Raw genomic sequence first — 21,762 nt, 5'->3', positions numbered from 1 at the left:
CTCAAAAGGTCAATAGAAACCATTATCAAGTCTTGTGTTGTTTCAAAAACAAGCACTTTCAGTATTTCCTTGTAAGTTTTCAAATATTATCAAGTTATCGTAATTAGAAAAGATTAAATACACTCATCAAACTAGAACTGCTGATATTAAACCTATGACTCACTGAGGAGACCTCATAGAAAGTTTAATACAAATGTGTGTGGACCTGCAAAGATTGCCTTCTATCAGTTTTTCTCCCCAGCTAATCTTTAATACAAGTGGTTCATGTGTGTAATTTGGAAAAAAACCCACTGTGAATGCTATTATTGTATTTGCAACATCTATATACACATGTTAGTTAGGAGGTGCACTTCTGGTAAACATAGAAATAGACATCAAATCAGGTCCAATAATCGTTATCATTCAAGGTAAACTGTGAAATTTACCAGGTCCAAGGAACATATAGATGATGACAAAGGCAATGGGGTCATCTTGAACCACGAAATAGTGGTGGTACCAGGTGTCCGGAATGGGTAAGCGTACCCTGCCAGCTAGCCGCACCCGTCAAGATTGACCCAAAGCGACAAATTCATTGTTATTTGGTGAATTCACCAAATTACTTTTGTGAGTCAACATAGAAACTGAGAAATATGATCTGGCAACTGGCATCAAGACAGGCTAACAAAATGTGAAACACACAGTACATATGGTGCATGGAAAACAACACAATGTCTCATTATTAGCGGAAAAATTGTTGAAGGTTTCATTCTCATTCATGTGAGCAAGATTACTACAGAAGGGCTGGCTATAGATGTATTTCTACATAGTATTACATAATTTAGCTTGCCGTTTAGTGAAGACATTTTCTAAGCCAAATACTGCTGTGTCACTTCTACTTAATCAGCTATGCATTTTATAATGTGCTCGATGTGTGGTTTATGAATATTCATTATTGATAATTACTATTTATCATGGTATTTGCATACATAATTATAATTTTGCATAAATATAACAATAGGGTTTTTAGATATAGGACTCTTTTCATATACTATAGGAATCGTGTATGGTTAATATTAGACTAGAAACTATCCCTCTGAATTGCTATAGGATTTTTACATGACTTTGTAAAGACTATGATTTGGGGACAACATTCAAAATTTCCACTGAAATCCCCAAAATATCCCTAGAGATTCCAGAGAGACTTTCTGGCATGGTATTCCCACGAGATATTTTGCATTGGAGCTAAACTGAAAAGAAAGTATTTTTTTTGTTTCCATTTTCAGGTGTGATGAGTGTAAGAAATGCTATCACTTTGGATGTCTTGACCCTCCTTGTAAGAAATCACCAAAACAGGCTGGATACATGTGGCTGTGTGAGGAATGTGATTCTACACCAACAGTGAGTGTTCCTACTCCTACACTTTACCCTGTTACAAAGTAAATTATGGTTTAACCCTCCTGTTTTCATTGGCTGGGATGGACCTATGTATAGGGTAAAAGGGGTGGATGGGCTAAGACTTTAGGGAAAGATCAATTATGAATTCAGAGTTTACCATATATATGATGTAGTATGTGGTCTCATAGTATGATTTACACAAGACATGATGTTGTAGAAACTTGCATACCTTACTGTGTTTGCATGTGACATGGGTACCCCTTGTCCTGTCAAGTTCATATGTCACTATTAGGTCAAGTTGGTTTAAAACTAGTGAAGGACGACATGTCCCATATGGTACATTTTAACAAAAAAGTGAACATTTTAGGGCCACTGTAAAACAGAGATAATGTGGTAAACATGATTTTTATGAATGAAAGCTGCTTTAACAGACCACGCCAGTGGGTGAAAATATATATGGTTTAGGTACAGTGCTACTTTTTACTGACTTGGCAGATAGGGAAGTATATTTGTCTGGTAGGGAAAAGGATAAATTTGTTTGGCTTTGTGAATTAGGGTAACTGGTGTGAGTTTTACCGGCATATCTGAATGTATTAGTATGCTGTGATACCAGGGCTGATAATGGTATGATTAACACTTTGAGTGCTGTAATTTTTCTCTGCAAAATTTTAGCACACATTTGACCAATTTTTATTACTTTTCCTGCAGTTTTATGATGATTTTGGACCAAATGAACATCACCTTTCAATGGCTACAGTTTTTGATCAAAATTTTGGGGAAAAAGACAAAAATTGACCGGGCTATATGTTATAAAGACAACAAAAATTGACTTGGGCACTCAAGGGTTAATATCATCAGAGTGAAGCTATGGACAAGGGTACAAAACAATAACAAACAGAATAACACTTAGAACTGAATACAAAACTTTGACAATGAAGTACTTTCTGCCAGAAAGAAATCAAATTCACTCTCTTGTAATGATAAAAACTTGCAGGTCATTCTTAAAAATAATTTTGTCATCTTCTTTACAAGAGCAATCTTCAGATAACAAATAATTTAGAACCTCCTTTTGCAAGTCCTCAGGTGCCTCTGAAACAAAATTATCCACTTCTGTGATAAAATCCAACAGTAAGTTGCCGATTTCTTGGTTGCCATGGAAACAGTCCGTGATGTTGAAATAGGATGGCAGCTGTCTGTTCTCATATCGGATTTTGTGTTTCTCCAAGATCTGTTGGATTGCTCGCCCTGTTATGTAGTTGCACTGGTCGCTCTGGGGCAGAAGTTTGCCGAATTTCTGCCAAAGTTTGTCCCACCCTCCATCATCTGTGTGGGCAGAATATTAGTTTGATCAGTATTGATTTGTGGTGTTGCTCCGTAGTGTCTGTATTAGTGGGTAAATGTTGGTGTGCACTGGTGTGTACATGTGCACATGTATGTTGTATTTGTATGTACCGCACCGGTAATTGTGTAGGTGTATGTACCGGTACTGTAGAAATCACTGTGGCCCTCATGAAGGCAGTTGATGCTAGACAGGCTTGCAAAATTTGAAATTCACAATTTAGACGGAAAACAATATAGTGTCTCAGTATTATGTTGTATTTGTGTGTGCCATACTTGTTTATCTACACGTATTGTAAAGATCACTGCAGCCACAGGAAGGCAGTTAAGCATTTTGAGGTTTGTCATGGCCCAGTTGGTAGGAAACTTGGCTCATGATCTAAGACAGTATTGTTGTTAAAGACGGTACCCTGTAAATTTAACTTGGGTTCCCCAGTCATGTTACTAGATATCCCCTGCTAACATCAATACCATTGTATAAGGGGACAACAGGAATGGTACTGGGCAGTGTTCCCTCTAAGGTTTCGAGAGGGTGCACAACTTTAGATATGCCTGATTACCTCACAGCAGGGTCCGTTCATGTAGATGCTAATTTATTGAGGTACGTCACAACGTACAATGAACGTTGGTGGCAACTGCGCTACCAACGGATGCTAAACTTGAAACGCGGAAGTAAAATCTGAGTTAAGATTGCACATTTCGCCCTCAGTTATCGTTTCCAAAACTACCGATTGAAATGACTGAGACTAAAGTTGCGCAAAACATGAAATTTCACTGCGAGAGTAGTTGGAGACACTGCGCAATTAGTGCGCAAACAAGCCGTAGCGGGAACACTAGTACTGGGGCTACCACACCATTTCTTCCCCAAACTTAACAAAAAACACTGAAAGAACGGTGAATTGAAAAGCAGGATGTGGCCAGAGGAGCAAAGTCACTGTACGATGGTGGTGAGTTCAACACTCTCGCACAGTGTTGTGCCCTTGAACAAGGCACTTTGCTCCTCAGTGCTCAATTGGATTGTGAGTTACGGACACTTCTTCCTGTAAATGAGCTTCTTACCCATTGGATGATTGAGTAAATAAAAAAGTTTCCATAAAACAGTTTCAATTATCTGTGAATTACACAAGTGGATTTAGAATGCAGCTGCCATGAAAAAAAATACTCTATTTTTGTGATAACAATCAAAAAACACAAAAAATACTCTTTTTGTGATAATCACAAAACACATGAAGATGTAAAATTTCACATCTGTTCACATGTACTACAATAGTAGACTTTCAATACTATACCTGAGACATGTATTATAACAAGAACACCGCCAACTTTCAATACTATACCTGAGACATGTATTATAACAAGAACACCGCCAACTTTCAATACTATACCTGAGACATGTATTATAACAAGAACACCGCCAACTTTCAAACGGTTTTGATACAACTCCAGTATGGTGGCTTCAGGGTCGTCAACATAGTACAACATCTGAATCACGTGGATTAGATCAAAGCGTGTCTGCTTACTGGAAGAATGCTGCAAACAAACAAAATGAATACAGTCAGACTTGGGAGTGTCGTCAGCAAACATCTTCCCTATAAGTTGTTACTCTATTCCACAGTAAGGTAGCACATACCTTGAAATTGAAAGACTTCAAGTTTTCTTCAGATTTTTCCATAATTTTCCATAAGAGTAAATCAAGGGTCATGAGCAAAATTGGTATTAGAGAAACATACGGTATTAACCAATACTTGAAATTCAAAATGGCGGCCATACCTGTGCTTTAGGGGACAATTTTGATGTTTGGTTTTCACAAAACTAAACCACTGCAAACTTTAATAATCCATGAGCTTCAAAATGAGCCCCAACAAGTGATAGACAAAAGAGGTATTGTAGAAATATGAGAATCTGGATATCTGTCCCCAAAGGCTCATTCCACATTAAAATGAAACATGTGCATAAGTGTTTGACGTCAATTCTACACTTATGTATGGTCTTCCACTTCCTAACTTTGCATACAGGTATGTGTACTTTTATTACTGATAGTTTCTCAATCTTAAGAAAAATTGTAAGAATCTGAAAGTATTTGGGGAGAACACAAGAGGCCGAGAGGGGTGGGCGGCCCTGTTAGGGCCAATGTCAAAAGATAAAAATGTTATTCTTTAAGTTGGGAGGGGGGAAGCTTAATCCAAAAAAGTTTCTATTTGACAGAAACAATATAAAGATATCCTACCCGTACTTTGGTTTGCTTAAGAATTCTGTAAAATTGCATAATAATTACATTTTTACTCTTTTTGTGGCAAAATCGATCAAGACCCTTTTGATAAGGTATACCAGTCTCTAGGCCAGCCACTAACTGCTGCAGAATAGATCTCAAAATCTCATTATTGGGATGACATTGCATGAATTTGTGATTATTTTAAGGGGGATATCTTAGATCAGATAAGGTAGGCATCGTGTCATTGCATGTTCTTAAGAAAGTGCTGATTACCTACAAAAACATAACCTACCGCATAGTTTTCCATGGTTTGTTCATTCCAGTCAAAATTGACATTCTTCAAAATTTCACGATGCCTTTCAACCAGTGATCTGTACTTGTCCATTTGTTGGTGGTTTGGTTCAATAACACAGTTGTGTATCTTAGGGTGCTGCTTCATAAGTGATGTCAGAATGTTCAGGTCCATCTCCCCTGTGATGAGAGACAAACAGATGTTAACCCTTTGTGTCCTGTAATTTTTCCCAACAAAATTTTAGTGCAACATTTTACCAATATTTGAATTTTTCTGTGACTTTTTTGATAATTTTGAACCAAATGGTCATCACTTTTTATCGGCTACAGTTTCTTATCAAAATTTTGGCAAAAATCTTTAAAAAATTGACTGGGATGTATTTTTAAAGGCGACAAAAATTTACTCTCGCGCTCAAAGGAATAAAGCCCAAGAAATTCTCATATTTCAGAGTTTCTTCAGATTATCCAACCACATATCAATAACACACTTTCATAGGTCTAACCTTACACTTCCATGGTTCAGCTCAAATCCATTATCTTCAAGGGCTAATTTTGGACCTGTGAAAGGGGAAATTTACCCAGACTTTCTTAGGTAATCAGGTCGTTATTTAGTAAAAAATAAACAAAATAGCATTGGTTTCATTCACTTTCACTTGCGCGTATTAGCGCAGTGGCCACAAGCTGAACGCACGGAAACCGGAAGTGACGTATCAAACTTGCTAGTCACAGCGGGTTCAAAGCGAGGTCACTTATAACCAAGCTCTTCTACGCCAAGTGGAGTACGCGTACGCGGTACGCAAACCTCAGCGCTCGACTGAAAATCATAATGGTGAAGATAATCGGTAATAACTTCAAACCTGAACGAGCAATCGATGATCCAAGACTGACATCGTCAGAAAGTTACAGCAACTCGAGTTCGGAAAGTGACTATTCTAGCTCCGATGACGAAGTTCAAATTACTCTCGGCGATCAATCATGCCTGTCATTGTCAACCCAATCGCTGTGAAATCATGCCGACACCGAAGTAATGCCAATGCTCTAAAGAGATCGACATTAATTCTAAAAGTGCAAGCATTTTTAATGTGTTACAGAACACCCTGATGTAGCCATGATTACCATGAAAGAAAATTTATATCGTAATGTACACTGTGCTCAGTATATAAACAAATATGTATCGCAGAATATTACTTTATATTTCCCTTTATTATCATTTAGAAATTAGATATTTTACTACTGATAAATGATAAGGAAAAGAAGGTATATAACAATCCATGTATAGCTACCGCTACATATTCAAAAATTCACACATGTAAACAAGGGACATGGGACAGCACAATCAATCTATCAATCAAGTAAACTTCTATTATGGCACTGACTGTATTATCATTTTACCTGAACCACTTCCTATGCCAAGGATGCTGAATGACTTGTCGTTCTGTGCAGCCGGCACAAACGTGGTTATTCTGGCCGTGATCCACTCTGACATCACTTGATGCTCATTTGACAATCTGAGGAATTCTTGAAACGTTTTCATGTAGCGATCAGGGTTGGTGTAAAGATTTCTCATTTGCTTCGAGCCACTGTCAGACATAACTTTAGAAGAAATAAAACAAAAACATAATCAGCACTAGATGACAGGTTCTGTTTAGACAGTGGATATCAAATTGGATTTATCAATTTAATTGTATTTACTTATTTGTTAGTGAGGTATTTGTTTATTTATTGATTGTTTATTTATTATTTTGTTTGTTTATGTATATTTGCTCCTTTGCTTGTTTCAACGAGGCCTTCATTTGTGGTTAATAATGTCAAAGAACATAGCTAATTTGTTTCCTCATCTTAAAGTTTTTCACAAACATATTTTATACACAGGAACTTTTACTATGGTTTATTCCTGATGTCTGCGTTTACTGCTGAATTTCCTTCAAATCGGCTAATATGAATTCTTTCAATGAATTTCTCAAAATGAATGTACGGACAGTTCACAGCATTTTCCTCAAGTTGATCGGGAATCTTCTTCACCACATGTCTTCATTACAATTGAGAAAACACACTTTGCGTAGTTTCAGCAAGACACAGAAAGGATTGCGTATCAGGATTCCCCAACCAAATTGTCTAGAAGTACTCTTAACTACTGGAGATCATGAAGAGATAGCAGGGTTATGCTGTACATCCTGCAGTAAAATGAAAATGTTACCCTCTCGGCCACATTGATAGATTTACACACAGTAAATTTTTAAATTTCAGAGAATTTTTTCACAAACAGTTCACAAACAACATTCTTAACTTGAATGTATTATCTTAAATCATCAGTATAATTGATATCAAAGAAACTGTAACTTTTTGCCCCATTGATGTCCATGAAAAACATCATTTTTTTTTACTTCAAAGTGTACATCTTACCTGTGATATGGTTCCCTCCTCAGACAGCAGGATCTCCTTGATATCAAGATGTAGCGTATGATGGACGGCTTGTGAGTGGGACTTTTTATGCTGTGAGAAGTCTTTTCATGCCTGTGAAAAATTAATCACGTCGATACAGAGCCCCACCAAGCACCCGGTGCTGTTAGGGGCCATCTCCGCACATAGACATGTGAGAGATTCCTAGGCGCGATTCAAATGCTGAAAATTTGAACTTGCTAATTTAGTGAGTGTACTTCCTAGCAACCGTTGCTATGGAGAACTTGCGACGGAACCGTGAGAAGTAATCCCATGATTTAAAAATAAAGCTGTTTTCCCATAAAAACATATAAAGTCAACACGCACTTTTATACTTGTGTACAATTCAGCAGCATCCCCCTGCCTCATGTTAGTGTGGTCCAATAATGAGCTACTTTAGTCAGTTTTGTCGATGTCAGTCATTCATACTAACACACATAACATGCCTACAAATTCAATCACTGTGCATAAAAGGTTTTGCAGTTTTAGATCAAAATATTGCATCTAAATGTAATTGTGTGTACCTTTTAAGTATGATTTTGCCACTCAAGTAAGACATATAAATCTAGCATTAAGGCAGTTGATGAGATTTTCAACATGGTGGGTTTCTATATGCATCTCACAAACAAATAGAACTTTTTGCCCTAAAAACAATTTCATTTGTGTGAAAAGTATTTATCAGATCGCCATCTCAAACTCTTGCTGAGGTGAGAGGTCAATGTTTTACCCACAATGCATTTCAATATCATGCGATTTGACCCCTTAGCACAAGACAAAAGCTACTTAAGGTAGCCAGAATTAAAATCAGTTACAGTGTCATTTGATTCTTTTCAAAGTATATTGTACAGGATGATTTTTATTCACAGCAAAACTGGATTCATGTAAACTATATTTGACAGCTTAGCACTCTCTGTGATGCAAACTTTTGAGACAGCCCCTAAGTGACAGCAGTGATGATAATCTCTGTGATAATCTCTATAATTAGCTTGTCGTTTTGGAATCCTAACAACCATGCAAAATTTTTCCTCTGAGGAATTCCGGGTTTTCTTCTCCTCTTTTGGCAGGGTTTCTCTGCATCATAATGATGTACATGTTGCCATGACAACACAGCAATTTCAGGAAGTACCTCTGTAGGCAAATTGGGGATGTTTTCAAACTGTATCATCTGACATTCAGTGCAGTCAATGGTGAAATTGGAGCCATCTCCAAACTCTCTCTATAGACATAGCCATCACTCTGTACAGTCAGAGATGTTTCGACTTGTGATTGAAAGCAGTGATTTTCTGCTTTGAAAGTCAGTGAGCAATTACAAGAGCTAATGACTTCAAGCAGAAATATATTCAGTAGAATTGTCGCTTAAATGTCAACAGTGCACCCAGTGACAGCAAAATATGATTCTATCTGTACATTTGATGTCTATCTAACTAATATCTTCATCGCAACCGTCTAATCTATGTGGTGCTGTTTGTATTTTTGCCTGCTGTACTGTGAACTCATACTTAGTGTAGAATGTATGATGGGGACAGTATCTTGGACGCTGATTTTTTTCCACCACTTTTCTGGGGCCAATGTTCATAGTGAGTATGTGAGTGTTAGTTCTTCATGAACTCTGCAGCATGTGGATGGGTCGCAGTCAGAAACATTGTAACAGCTTGATTATTGAACCATTCTTTTTTAAGGGTAGGGCTTTGGTTGAGTGGTTTTGACTGTGATATCCTTGCAAGGTGACTGGATGCCATACGTTTTGATTTCAAATACGATCAAAAATCTACTGAATTTAAAACCTTTAGGGCAAGTTAAGATTTCAGTGTCTTGTTTCTGTGAAAATCAACAACTTAATTCTTCCCTGCAGAGTTGGCACAGGTTATAGTCAATGTGGCAATTTTTAATCTCAAACATTTTGGTAAATTTTTGGTGATTTATTTTTATAAAACTTTGCACAGTGACCCCTGATATATCTGCTTGATTGTGAATGACAATGTTGTACAGTTTTCTTCAGTCAAATTTTAGCAAAGCTCAAAGCTCTCTTGAGATGTGTGTTACCTGAAACACAATCGGATCATACCATTATGCACTGTTGAAAGGGGAGTTTTCATATATATACATAAGATGTCATGTGGAAAATGTCTGATGGTTGTCGGAGGAGTTACAAATGTTTCAAGTAAGGTGGCACATTGTCACAGTGTGCTGATGGGAAGGGGCAAAATTCAATTACAGTGTGCCTCCAACTTATAGATGGGAAAATCACTCTCTCAGAATAAAAGTCTGCTAAAATTAGTGAACAGCTGGTGAGTTTGAGCATTAAATGCACAGAGGGCCTGTAGCAGATAAGCCTTTTAAGCTAAAAAGATGTCCTGTTGTTACAGAGTTCAATGCTCTTTGAACAAAGATTTTCCCTTCCTTTCATCTAGGTGACAAGATACCTTTTAAAGGTTAAATTCTTGTCATGGCCATCCTATCAATTTGTTAATTATTGGCTCCTTAAACATGCACACAAACATTCCTGAAACGCATAATATTGGTTTTTGGGGTTTATAATGTGAAGTAGTTTTTGAAAAAGGTTCTAGAAAGGGGAGCAGGCTATCTAACAGTCCCATCTTATTATCACATTTTTCTAGCAGAAAATTCATTTAGTTGATAAAAATTTTGATTGAGAACAAAAGACTAACAAAATCTTAACAAGCACTTCACACATCCACTATTGGAAAACCAGCAATGAAAAAGTACACATTTTATTCCTTGAGTGCCAGACAATATCAGAGAGATCATATCTATGTTCACAGCATCTTTGGTATAATGGACAACACAGGCAATAGTAGTCAACGGTCTTGTTAATCTGAAAATGCTATCAAGCAATGTTTCTCAGTTTCTGTCTTGATGTCAACACTATTAAAGTGATATACATTGATCGCACAATAATTATAAGTGTGCACATCAACTCCACATCAAAAACTCAAAAACCACAGCACCTACCATCCTAGTATTAGGTATGCAGGTGCACCCTGAAGTGAAGATGAGAATTTGTTCAAATGAATATGTTGGTGTCTAAAATATGCAAATGAGGTAAAAAAAGGCAAAATCCCGCAAATTGCTACAGTTCTGTAACCACCGGCCAGATTTGGTAGAAACCTCATATGTAGGTTCCTTATGGTGACTTAAGTTACATTTGTTCAAATTGTGGTGAAATTTTTATTTTCTATTTTGGGGCAGTTTTTGACAATTTGGTCAAAGAATTATGTTCTCTGAAACTGCTTGTCCAATTATTTTGAAACATATTATACAAAATCCTATTGTTGACCTATGTCAGATTACTTAAAATTGTGGTGAAATTTTCATATTTGTATTTTTGGGGCAATTTTAGTACTTTGTGCCCTGTGGGCACAAGGTACTAATGTGATGGCGCGGCCCAATACGGCCAACATAGTGGGCCGTATGCTGTGGACGCAGGTATCTCAGAAACGCTTCAGTAACTTTTTCTGAAATTTGGTCTGGTGGTCACTTGGGCATGTATCTCAAACGGTCTTTTTTCTTTTTTTGATTGAATCATTTTAAAGTCACTTTTTTAGCTTTTTTCTGAAAACCACTATTTTCACTTTTTCCTCAAAACCACTGATTTGATTATTGTGATGTTTGGCATGGGTGTTCGTATAGTTGAAATACCGTCAGAAATGTTCAAAATTTGGTGATACATGCCTTACATTATTTTTAAACAATATTTTTATCCATTTTATTTTATATTTACTTGATTTTGCCTCACTTTCGCTAAAGCTACCGTCTGCGCATGCGCACAACTGTAGGACAAAATCTGAGTTGAAGAATCGAAACGGACGCCATCTTGTTTCTCGGTATGGGCACATTTTTTACATTGTGAACGTTTCACTGTGTGTTTCAACATGTTCTATAGTTATGAAGTGACAGTGATGCACTTTTGCAGCTGTCGTGTATTTTTTGGTACGAAAGGCGCCTTTGATCGACTGAAGAATGATGGCCTCCGCAGGCGATAAACACCGGTACTGGCAGGCATATCAGTTCTACTGAGGAAGTAATCCACTGGCCGTATAGGTCAGGGGCTCACTTAGGGAGAACCACTTGATTTCTGGGGGGGGGGTATGGAGGATTTCGAGGAAAAAAATTGTCACCAGGTAAAATAAAGACAAAAATTAAGCCTGTAATGGCTTGAGAAAAAAATATTCTCATAACAGACAGAAATAAAAAGGAATTGTCACAATGCTGTTGAAATGAGCAAAATTTTGGAAACTTCATTCTCATGTATTCTTTGCTGGCATGCTGCCAAGGCATGCAAATGTTTTTACCACAAGTAATTCTTATGTGTTTTTTTTCCAGCACTTATGATATAAGCATTCACTACTGTACACCTCGGTGCACTTGATGTTTTCCTTCCCTTTTCTGACCCAAGAAATCATGTTTCAGGATTTCTGTTGCAATATCATAATGGTGTAGGCAATATCTAGATGGGACTATTTGACTTCTCTAAATCGTGAAAATTTAAACACAAGATAAGAGTCAATAAACTAGTGTTAAAACCAATACATTATTCTCTCAATATAATATGTTAGAAAGATTACAAGTTGACAATGAAAATTGAGGAACAACAAATATAATTAAATACAATGTGTGAGCCTTGTTTCTCTGACCACAAAGATAACATCTCCCCTGAGAACTTAAAAGGAATTGACTGTTTTAAAGAAAAGCAGGTATAGTACTGATCACAGTTGATTTGCCAAAAAAGTGTTCTATAATTTAAAGTTGTATATATAATAGACTTTCCATTTTGTTTGTCATTTGTTGGAATGTAAAATGAATAAATAAAAACATCCTGTGATATGTGAAACACTGGCTTAAATTTGAAAAATTGCACTGCTACTCCATTTGAAAAAAAAAATTGATGCAGGTCTGACTGTAGAAATAAAAAAATGCTGTCTCTCTAACAAAAAAAAGTTCCCATACCCACTTCCTGCATACCCCCCCCCCCGAAATCAAATGGGTCTCCCCTTAATATGCGCATGCGCACATAACAAGTTATGTTTCTCGGTCAGTTGCGAATTTTGACGTTTTAAAGGTTTTAGCGTATATTTGATTGCTGTCATGTATTTTTTGGCACGAACCGCTCCTTCGATAGACTGAAGAATGATGGCCTCCGTACTCCCCAGTACCGGCGAATCCATTGCTTTTAATAGCGAGGCAATCCCACCGGCGGCCCGTACTAATAGCTGGGTGAGAGCGAGGGAATGCTCTGTCCTTCTACCTCCGGCCTCCATGTCATAACAAACTAGCGTCTTTTTATGTTGATATACTGTCCTTTCGACACAGCGATAACTTTTAGTTTTCTGTTGCTTATTTTGGGTAATTTCGACAGTTGTGCATTGATTTTGACATCATCTTTTACTTAATAACCGTCGATGTCGGCAACTCTCTCGCTAGCCCTGCGTACGATGCTGTGTGTTAGGAACGCACACAGGGAATGCACTGCGTACACTGCGTACGTACGCAGGGCTAGCGAGAGAGTTGCCGACATCGACGGTTATTTACGAAAAGTGAATAAAAGACTGGCATTTTTGGAAGCGATCGAGTAGCTGAGGCGGGCAGGGATACGACTTGGGCCCAAGAACGCTGAATTTCGGCAGTAATTTGGCTTTTTACGTCAAGTCCCAAAATGGATTTGAAGTCACCGACCCTACGTACGCGGGTCTTTGCAGGGCTGTGGTGAGCGGGGCGAATAGCTGTAGCGGAACACACAGCATCGTACGCAGGGCTAAATCCGACATGGTAATTTGGCATGATCATTAGATCATACATGATCCGAGATTGCAGTTTAGCAAGGTCACGATAACTAATGTTGTTTGTTTCACTGTCGTTTAATACCTATATTTCCACTAAAAGACCATTAGAATTTCCTCCTGGCTACTTTGAAATCGTGCACTGGCATGCATGTAGTTGTCAACATCACTATGCTTTAATGTACAGTAGACTCTCATACTATGAATATATCGACTGTCACTGCATGTGTGCAAATCACTCCATATCATATCAAAAAATGTAGTATTGCGACGTTTGAGCTGCCAGAAGCCAGAATTTACAGTTTACGAGAAAGTTATCTTACATGTAAAACTCAGTTCTACTGTGAACAAAATGCAAGTGTAACTATCGTGAATAGCATAATATTTTGTACCTATCACCGTGTCAGAAAATCAGAAGGAAACAACCAGTCAGACAAACTGTGGTCAGGATGATACTGTCCAATTTTAATATTTGTCTCTCCGGCACACACCAGATACTCATGACTGTAAAACAACATTTCCATATAATTGTATATTCAGTTTTTAGTCCCCACGGACACCGTCCGGGGGGACTTATAGGTTTGGTCATGTCCGTGCGTGCGTGCGTCCGTCTGTGCATCCGTGCGTCCGTCCGTTCACGCAGATATCTCAGAGATGCAAAGAGCGATTTCATTCAAACTTGGTACAAGGATTACTTCATATGTCATACAGATGCACGTCGATTTGTTTTGTGATACGATCCAATATGGCCGCCAGGCGGCCATTTTATTACGATTTTTTCATGTAAAGAGCCATAACTCAGACATGTTTCGACCGATTTTATTCAAAGTTGGTACAAGGACATCGACCAATGTCATAGATATGTACATTGATTTTTTTTGTGATACGATCCAATATGGCCGCCAGGCAGCCATTTTATTACGATTTTTTCATGTATAGAGCCATAACTCAGACATGTTTCGACCGATTTTATTCAAAGTTGGTACAAGGACATTGACCAATGTCATAGATAGGCACGTTGATTGTTTTGGTGATACGATCCAATATGGCCGCCAGGCGGCCATTTTATTACGATTTTTTCATGTAAGGAGCCATAACTCAGGCATATCTCAACCCATTTTATTCAAAGTTGGTACAAGGACGTTGACCCATGTCATACATATGTACATCGATTCGTTTTGTGATACGATCCAATATGGCTGCCAGGCAGCCATTTTATTACGATGTTTTCATGTTCAGAGCCATAATACTCAGACATGTATCAAGCGAATTTATTCAAAGTTGGTACAAGGAGATTGACTAATGTCATACATATGCATGTCAATTTGTTATGTGATACGATCCAATATGGCTGCCGTGCGGCCATTTTGTTACGATTTTTTCATGTACAGAGCCATAATTCTCAGGTATATCTCAACCAATTTTATTCAAAGTTGGTACAAGGATATTAACCTATGTCATACATATGTACGTCAATTTGCTTCAGATATGATCCAATATGGCTGCATGGCAGCCATTTTGTTACAATTTTTTCATGTCCTTAGCCAAAACTTGGGCACATCTCAACTGATTTTATTCACGGATTTCATTGAAACATAGTACAAGGACATTGACCTATGTCATACATATGCACATTGATTTGTTTTGTGATACAATCCAATATGGCCGCAGTGGTGCCATTTTTTTTCTGAATTTTTCATGTCCGGAACCATAACTCAGACTTGTATCAAGCAAATTTATTCAAAGTTGGTACAAGGACATTGACTTATTTATACATATGTATGTCGATTTGTTTCACGAGATGGTCCAATATGGCCACATGGTAGCAATTTTGTTATGGTTGTTTCATGTCGAGAGCCATAACTCTGGCAAGTCTCAACTGATCTTATTCGAAGTTGGTACATGGACTTTGACTTATGTTATACATATACGTGTTGATTTTTTAAACAGTAAGATCAATATCGCTGCATGGCTGTGATTTTGTTACATTTTCGAATGTACAGAGCCATAACTCAGACATATTTCCACCAGTATCATTCAAAGTTGTTACAAGGACATTGACCTATTTCATACATATGCACGTCAATTTGTTTCACGTCATGTAACAGTATCATGTCAATTACTCATTAGTTTCGTAAATAGGCTGATATGTCAAGAAAAACTGCATCAAATTTCATGAAAATTTGTACAGATGTTAAGCTCATATTGCTTTAACAGTGAAAAAGACATTTATCAGTGTCATTTTAATTAATTTGTAATTGCATAAGTAATGAACTTTCCTAATTAGAGTGATATAGCCACAAATTAATACAACGTCAAATTTGATGAACCTTGATACAGATGTTGATCTCATAGTGTTGTAAATACTGCATCAAGAAATATGGTAACAGTGATAATCTGTTAAGTGTTAGGATTGTATGCAAAATGTTTTACAACATCCTGTTGATTAATTCCTAGTTGACTCATTTTATGAACTTTAGGATGGTGGCCTACATTGGTTTTATGTTTTCATCACCATGGAACTCATTCTTGGCCATTGAGCGCCATCTGTATCAAAGTATTTTTATCACAGACCTAATTAATGAAGATGACTCTATCCTCTCTGAGGACATGTAATCAAAGTACCCATTATTAACAAGTGGGGACTGTGTCATCAACGATGACTTGTTATATTTAATTTGCTTTTCACCATATTGTATGTCCTTCCCTGCACTACATAATTCAAAATTAAATATTGTTTTTGGCCTATACATACTTGAGGGGTAAGCTTATTTAGTCTCATACATTAAAGATGCACTGTTGACCTACAGAGTCCAAACTTTTTATCATTGTATTGTAGATAGGTGTACACTCCAAATACTAAGTACAAGTGTGGTGAGTGTAACAAGCAAATGTTTTTTAGTCCCCACGGACACCGTCCGGGGGGACTTATAGGTTTGGTCATGTCCGTGCGTGCGTCCGTGCGTGCGTGCGTCCGTCCGTCCGTCCGTGCGTCCGTCCGTTCACGCAGATATCTCTGAGATGCCTAGAGCGATTTCATTCAAACTTGGTACAAGGATTACTTCATATGTCATACAGATGCACGTCAATTTGTTTTGTGATACGATCCAATATGGCCGCCAGGCGGCCATTTTATTGCGATTTTTTCATGTACAGAGCCATAACTCAGGCATGTTCCAACCGATTTTATTCAAAGTTGGTACAAGGACATTGACTAATGTCATAGATACGCACGTCAATTTGTTTTGTGGTACAATCCAATATGGCCGCCAGGCGGCCATTTTATTACGATTTTTTCATGTACAGAGCCATTACTCAGGCATGTTCCAAAGAATTTTATTCAAAGTTGGTACAAGGACATTGACCAATGTCATAGATATGCACGTCAATTTGTTTTGTGGTACGATCCAATATGGCCGCCAGGCGGCCATTTTATTACGATTTTTTCATGTACAGAGCCATTACTCAGGCAGTTTCACCGATTTTATTCAAAGTTGGTACAAGGACATTGACCAATGTCATAGATATGCACATCAATTTGTTTTGTGATACGATCCAATATGGCCGCCAGGCGGCCATTTTATTACGATTTTTTCATGTACAGAGCCATTACTCAGGCATGTTTCGACCGATTTTATTCAGAGTTGGTACAAGGACATTGACCAATGTCATAGATATGCACATCGATTTGTTTTGTGATACATCCAATATGGCCGCCAGGTGGCCATTTTATTATGATTTTTTTCATGTACAGAGCCATTACTCAGGCACGTTTCAACCGATTTTATTCAAAGTTGGTACAAGCTTATTGACAAATGTCATAGCTGTGCACGGCAATTTGTTTTGTGATACGATCCAATATGGCCGCCAGGCGGCCATTTTATTACGATTTTTTCATGTACAGAGCCATAAGTCAGGCATATCTCAACCGATTTTATTCAAAGTTGGTACAAGGACATTGACCTATGTCATACATATGCACGTCAATCTGTTTTGTTGATACGATCCAATATGGCCGCCAGGCGGCCATTTTATTACGATTTTTTCATGTACAGAGCCATTTCTCAGGCATATCCGCATGTTTCGACCAATTTTATTCAAAGTTGGTACAAGGACATCGACCAATGTCATAGCTATGCACATCAATTGTTTTGTGATGCGATCCAATATGGCCACTGTGCGACCATTTAGTTACGTATTTTTCATGTCCTGAACCATAACTCAGACATGTATCAAGCGAATTCATTCAAAAGTATTTTTATCACAGACCTAATGAAGAGGACTCTATCCTCTCTGAGGACCTGTAATCAAAATACCCATTAACAAGTGGGAGCTGTGTCATCAACGATGACTTGTTAGTCAATGGTTCATATCAGGTTGTTGATACTTAGAATCCACACTTGAACTTATGCTGGAGCGGTAACCAACCAGTTCAAATAACTTTCATTTATGTCAAAACAATTTGACTTTTTGCCAAATTTCACATTTATGGCAATTAATAAACAGTAAGGAGGTACAAAGGACGTCGGTGCCCCGGGCCCCCATGTTCCTATTTTTGGTCAAAAAATCATCTTCTCTGAAACCAGTTGTCTGATTGCTTTGAAACTTGGTATGCATGTTCCTAAGGGCAACCAATGAAGTTTTGTATACCAAAGTATGCTAATGAGCAGCAAAAATGTAAATTTGGAGAAAATCTCAATAACTTTGAGGTCAGAATTTCATATGTTGGTGATGATTTGTACAGAAACACAACCAAAGACCTCCAATCCAATAATAAGTGGTTTTCTTAAATATTACTGCTTGATGAATTACCAAATATTGCGTACATTAATTCCATGCAATATAATATTACAAGAGGACATATGTTTTACTTTTGTATGGTAGATTGTGTCACTAGTTTTGATGTACCAGGCTGCATGGTGTTGTCCATGTGTGTCCATTACAACTGTTTCCAACCATTACATACTCTGTCTTGGTATTTGATGGATGGTGCATCAAAATGTGTTCAAATGCAGTTGACATGAATATTACAAGCTCAGGTCCATTGAAGCTATTGAATATCATGCGTATACTCAATCGGGCCTACCACGACTAGTCAAATGTGAGCAAAGTGTTATTGACACTATTTTTTGTAGAAGTGTACAGTTCCCAAAAGCTCCATGGTGCTGTGTAAGTTTGGTAACATCCTCTTTTATTTCTGTTGTCTCAAGGATGAAAGTGAAGAAGATGACAATCAGAGGAAGAAGTCAGACAGTGATGATGACAAGACAAGTGTCAAAACTGAGCCAGTTGAACATGAAGACGACGATGATGATGATGAAGATTATGAAGATGAGAATGATGATGAGGATGATGAGGATGATGATGATGAGTAAAGCAACCATTAGGAAAAAGTTAATTTGCTAGGAAGCCATTTCTTTGGATCATATTTTCAATTTGTATTTCAGAGTACTTTGTACGTACTTCTGTGAATTACCAGATATTCTTTGGCAGAAATAAATTTGTCAGGGTTCCCCTGTATGTCTTTGCAGTCTGGGATGTTCAACTGTCCTTTCCGTGTAACATTTTTCAAAATGAAATCGTGATTGTTGATTAAATGTGGTCGTTTTTCTGTGACATGAATAAAACTATTGCTATGAGAATCCAGATTATATGTCTTGTCTGGTTTGTGGATAATGGCTATAGAAATCTCAGCAACCATTTTGCCTGGTACACTAATTTGGTATTTGGATTTTACACAGTAGATCACCAAGAATACAAATACTCTCATAGTCTGTAAAAAAAGCAATATTGAGAGTTATTTTCGCAGATAATGTCATAAATATACTGGTACTACAAGGTTGTAATTTTTTAATAGATTGGCCATTTCTGATATTGGACAAATCATTTGACCTTTGAAAACTGTTATATGGTCAATATATTGACCATTTGGTTCAGCACACATGATATTTCTACAGTATATGTTCAAGTTCACATTTACATTCAGAACCAAAACTATTGCGGTTGCATACAGAGGCAGGGTTTTCACTAGTGTTGAGAATTGATGGGTCCCTAGGACCCACCCCTGGTGAAAATGTTGGGTCCCTAAATTTGTTTTGGGTCCCACATTTTATGCAATGCAACAGCTCACAACCGAACCCACAATCACACAAATATTACCCACAATCCAAAAATACGCCATACATTTGATATCACATTTACTTATTAATTTAAGATAAGACATTAACTGAGGAACTCTTTTCAACATATTTCTATTTCACAAGATCTTTTAAGTACACTTCATGTAAAAGCTTCCCCACTAGCTTTCTGATCATTAAAGTATGTTACAGCTTGTACAAAGTTGAAATGTTGAATTGATCCACCTTCAAGTGAAATTACTTAACATGGGCCATGCCTCTGACTTGTATGTCTCATATCAAGTTGATAAGATTACCTTTCACACATAGAGTTAGAAAAGACTTTGCACTGCTGCTCTGTAATAAAATAGAGGCAGATTTCCCTTAGTTTGAGTAAAGTTGCTTAGTCTTGTAGGTGACACATTGAATTCCTGTTTCAAGTCTTTCAAAATTACACTCAAATTCGATCAAGCCGCAAAACTTAATTAGCCCAGGTGTTGTTTTAATTGACGTGTATCAGCGATGTCACGGCTTGATGTGGTCTTGTTTACATCTTTAATCAGCTACAGGCTTTCAGTTCATGCAGTGTCTGTATCCACACAGACAGAGTAACATAAACAAATCACCATACTTTGCAATACCATGTATGTTTCTTCTTTATTCCTGATGAATGTTGTGGTACAATTGCTATAATTCAGTTTGAATAGCATCTGGTGGTACAGCCACATAGGACAACACTTATCAGAGTGGTTCTGGAAAGTCTCTGCCAAAATGTCCATGTCAGCCCGCTGATCCTCAGGTAAATTCCGGAATCACCTCTCAGCTTCATCTGATACAGTACAGACCAAAGCCCTTGAGTCTTTTTTCATCAGACCAGCATCGAAAGTCTGCAAAGTTAGTGTAGCGCTTCCACCATCATAGGGTATTCTCATTTTTGCGACCGCTGAAGATACCCGGTCCTATGCAGTCGATGTTTCCAGAGGCGATGTCCTGTAGTTATGCCGACTTGGCCGCTACATCTCGCTGCCATTAAATTAAGGTAGTATGCACCGTAAAAGTGAAAGACTTAAACTTTTGCTCTAACTTTCCTCAAGGAATCTTTCAATCATTCTCTTTCAAAATCAAGAATAAAAATAGGGGTCACCGTGCAAATTTTGGTACTAGAGAAACAAATTACCCAAGATTTACCGATATTAGAAACTCAAAATGGCCGCCATCCCTGTGTTAACTCTATGGAGAAAAATAAAAAATTTTCGAATTTCAAAAAACTAAGCCGATGAAAAGTTTTCTTTAACCAAGAGTTTAAAATGAACCCCCACATGTGGTATATCAGAAGGGAATTGTAAAAGTTTGAGAGTCCGAATGTCTGTCCCCGAGGTGCGTTCTACCTTAACCACATCTCCAGAAACAGAGTCGACGCTCAAAGTCTTCAAAGATGACAACGTTTACTTCTTATTCATTGATGTTATATATTGCCAGGTATTCAAAATGGCCGACGAAAGAATAATGAAATTGTCGATTTTCAAAGAACTAAGACGGTGAAAAGTTTTCTGACACCAAGAGCTTTAAAATGAACTACCACCAGTGGTATATTAGGAAAGAATTGTAAAAGTTTGAGAGTCCAAATATCTGTTCCCGAGGCTCATTCTGCTATCATGGCTAAGAGTAATTAGGCCTAACTCCTTCGTATGGGCTGGTGTAAGAGTTACTAGGTGTAACGAAGGTCCAAAGGGCGCGAACAAAACAAAATTAACGAGATGTGGTAGTGTATTGAAACACTGCTGACTGAAATCTGTGTCACAACGCCAACAAATCAATTTGTGTCGTAAAACGTCGTGCAGTGGAAACTTGAAAAATTCTGAAAGAGGAAATCTAAATTGCCTGCCTATATACTTGACCAGTTACAGTAAAGGTGAGATAAAGTTTAAGAGCCAATCGGGAAACCTTGACAACGTTCAATGAATTCTTGATACTGTTGCCATGGTTGTTGTCCTGGTTACCTGGAATGGCGCAGATGTTCGTATGGTCGACATTGTGACAAAATGGCAGCTCTATGGCGACCAGCCTTGGACAGGTTGTCATCGGGTAACATTTAATTGACTCACTAATCAACTTAAAGCTATGCCCTTTACCAGACAGTGTTGTGTGCAACACCTGACGGCGAAGGATGAGCACAGGGTGACAAAGGAAGGGC

General features: G+C 37.7%; 2 protein-coding genes across 4 annotated transcripts in view; one reads left to right on the top strand and one right to left on the bottom strand.

Moving 5' to 3' along the window:
- Positions 1-19,098, top strand: part of LOC139124871 (PHD finger protein 14-like) — a 43,268-nt gene extending 24,170 nt beyond the window's left edge. For both annotated transcript variants that reach the window (XM_070690970.1, XM_070690969.1), the window contains exons 22-23: positions 1,263-1,377; positions 18,663-19,098. In XM_070690970.1, coding sequence (XP_070547071.1) covers positions 1,263-1,377; positions 18,663-18,827 — 280 coding nt within the window. In that variant the 3' untranslated portion in view covers positions 18,828-19,098. The remainder of the gene's footprint in view (positions 1-1,262; positions 1,378-18,662) is intronic.
- Positions 688-7,677, bottom strand: LOC139124872 (histamine N-methyltransferase-like). Of its 2 annotated transcripts, XM_070690971.1 has the most exons (5): positions 7,619-7,677; positions 6,608-6,808; positions 5,217-5,395; positions 4,098-4,242; positions 688-2,697 (listed from the first exon to the last, which is right to left on the bottom strand). In XM_070690971.1, the coding sequence occupies exons 2-5, from the start codon at positions 6,804-6,806 to the stop codon at positions 2,339-2,341; spliced, it is 882 nt and encodes a 293-aa protein (XP_070547072.1). In that variant the 5' UTR covers positions 6,807-6,808; positions 7,619-7,677; the 3' UTR covers positions 688-2,338. The 2 variants fall into 2 exon arrangements, with proteins under 2 accessions (XP_070547072.1, XP_070547073.1); XM_070690972.1 differs by lacking the exon at positions 7,619-7,677 and having other exon boundaries at positions 1,372-2,697; positions 6,608-6,821.
- Positions 19,099-21,762: the final 2,664 nt, after the last annotated feature.

The sequence above is a fragment of the Ptychodera flava genome, assembly GCF_041260155.1.
Source record: "Ptychodera flava strain L36383 chromosome 23 unlocalized genomic scaffold, AS_Pfla_20210202 Scaffold_24__1_contigs__length_23054250_pilon, whole genome shotgun sequence".
Taxonomy (NCBI): Eukaryota; Metazoa; Hemichordata; class Enteropneusta; family Ptychoderidae; genus Ptychodera; species Ptychodera flava.
Note: the sequence above shows the minus strand (reverse complement) of the source record. Positions and strands in the feature narration are given on the sequence as shown.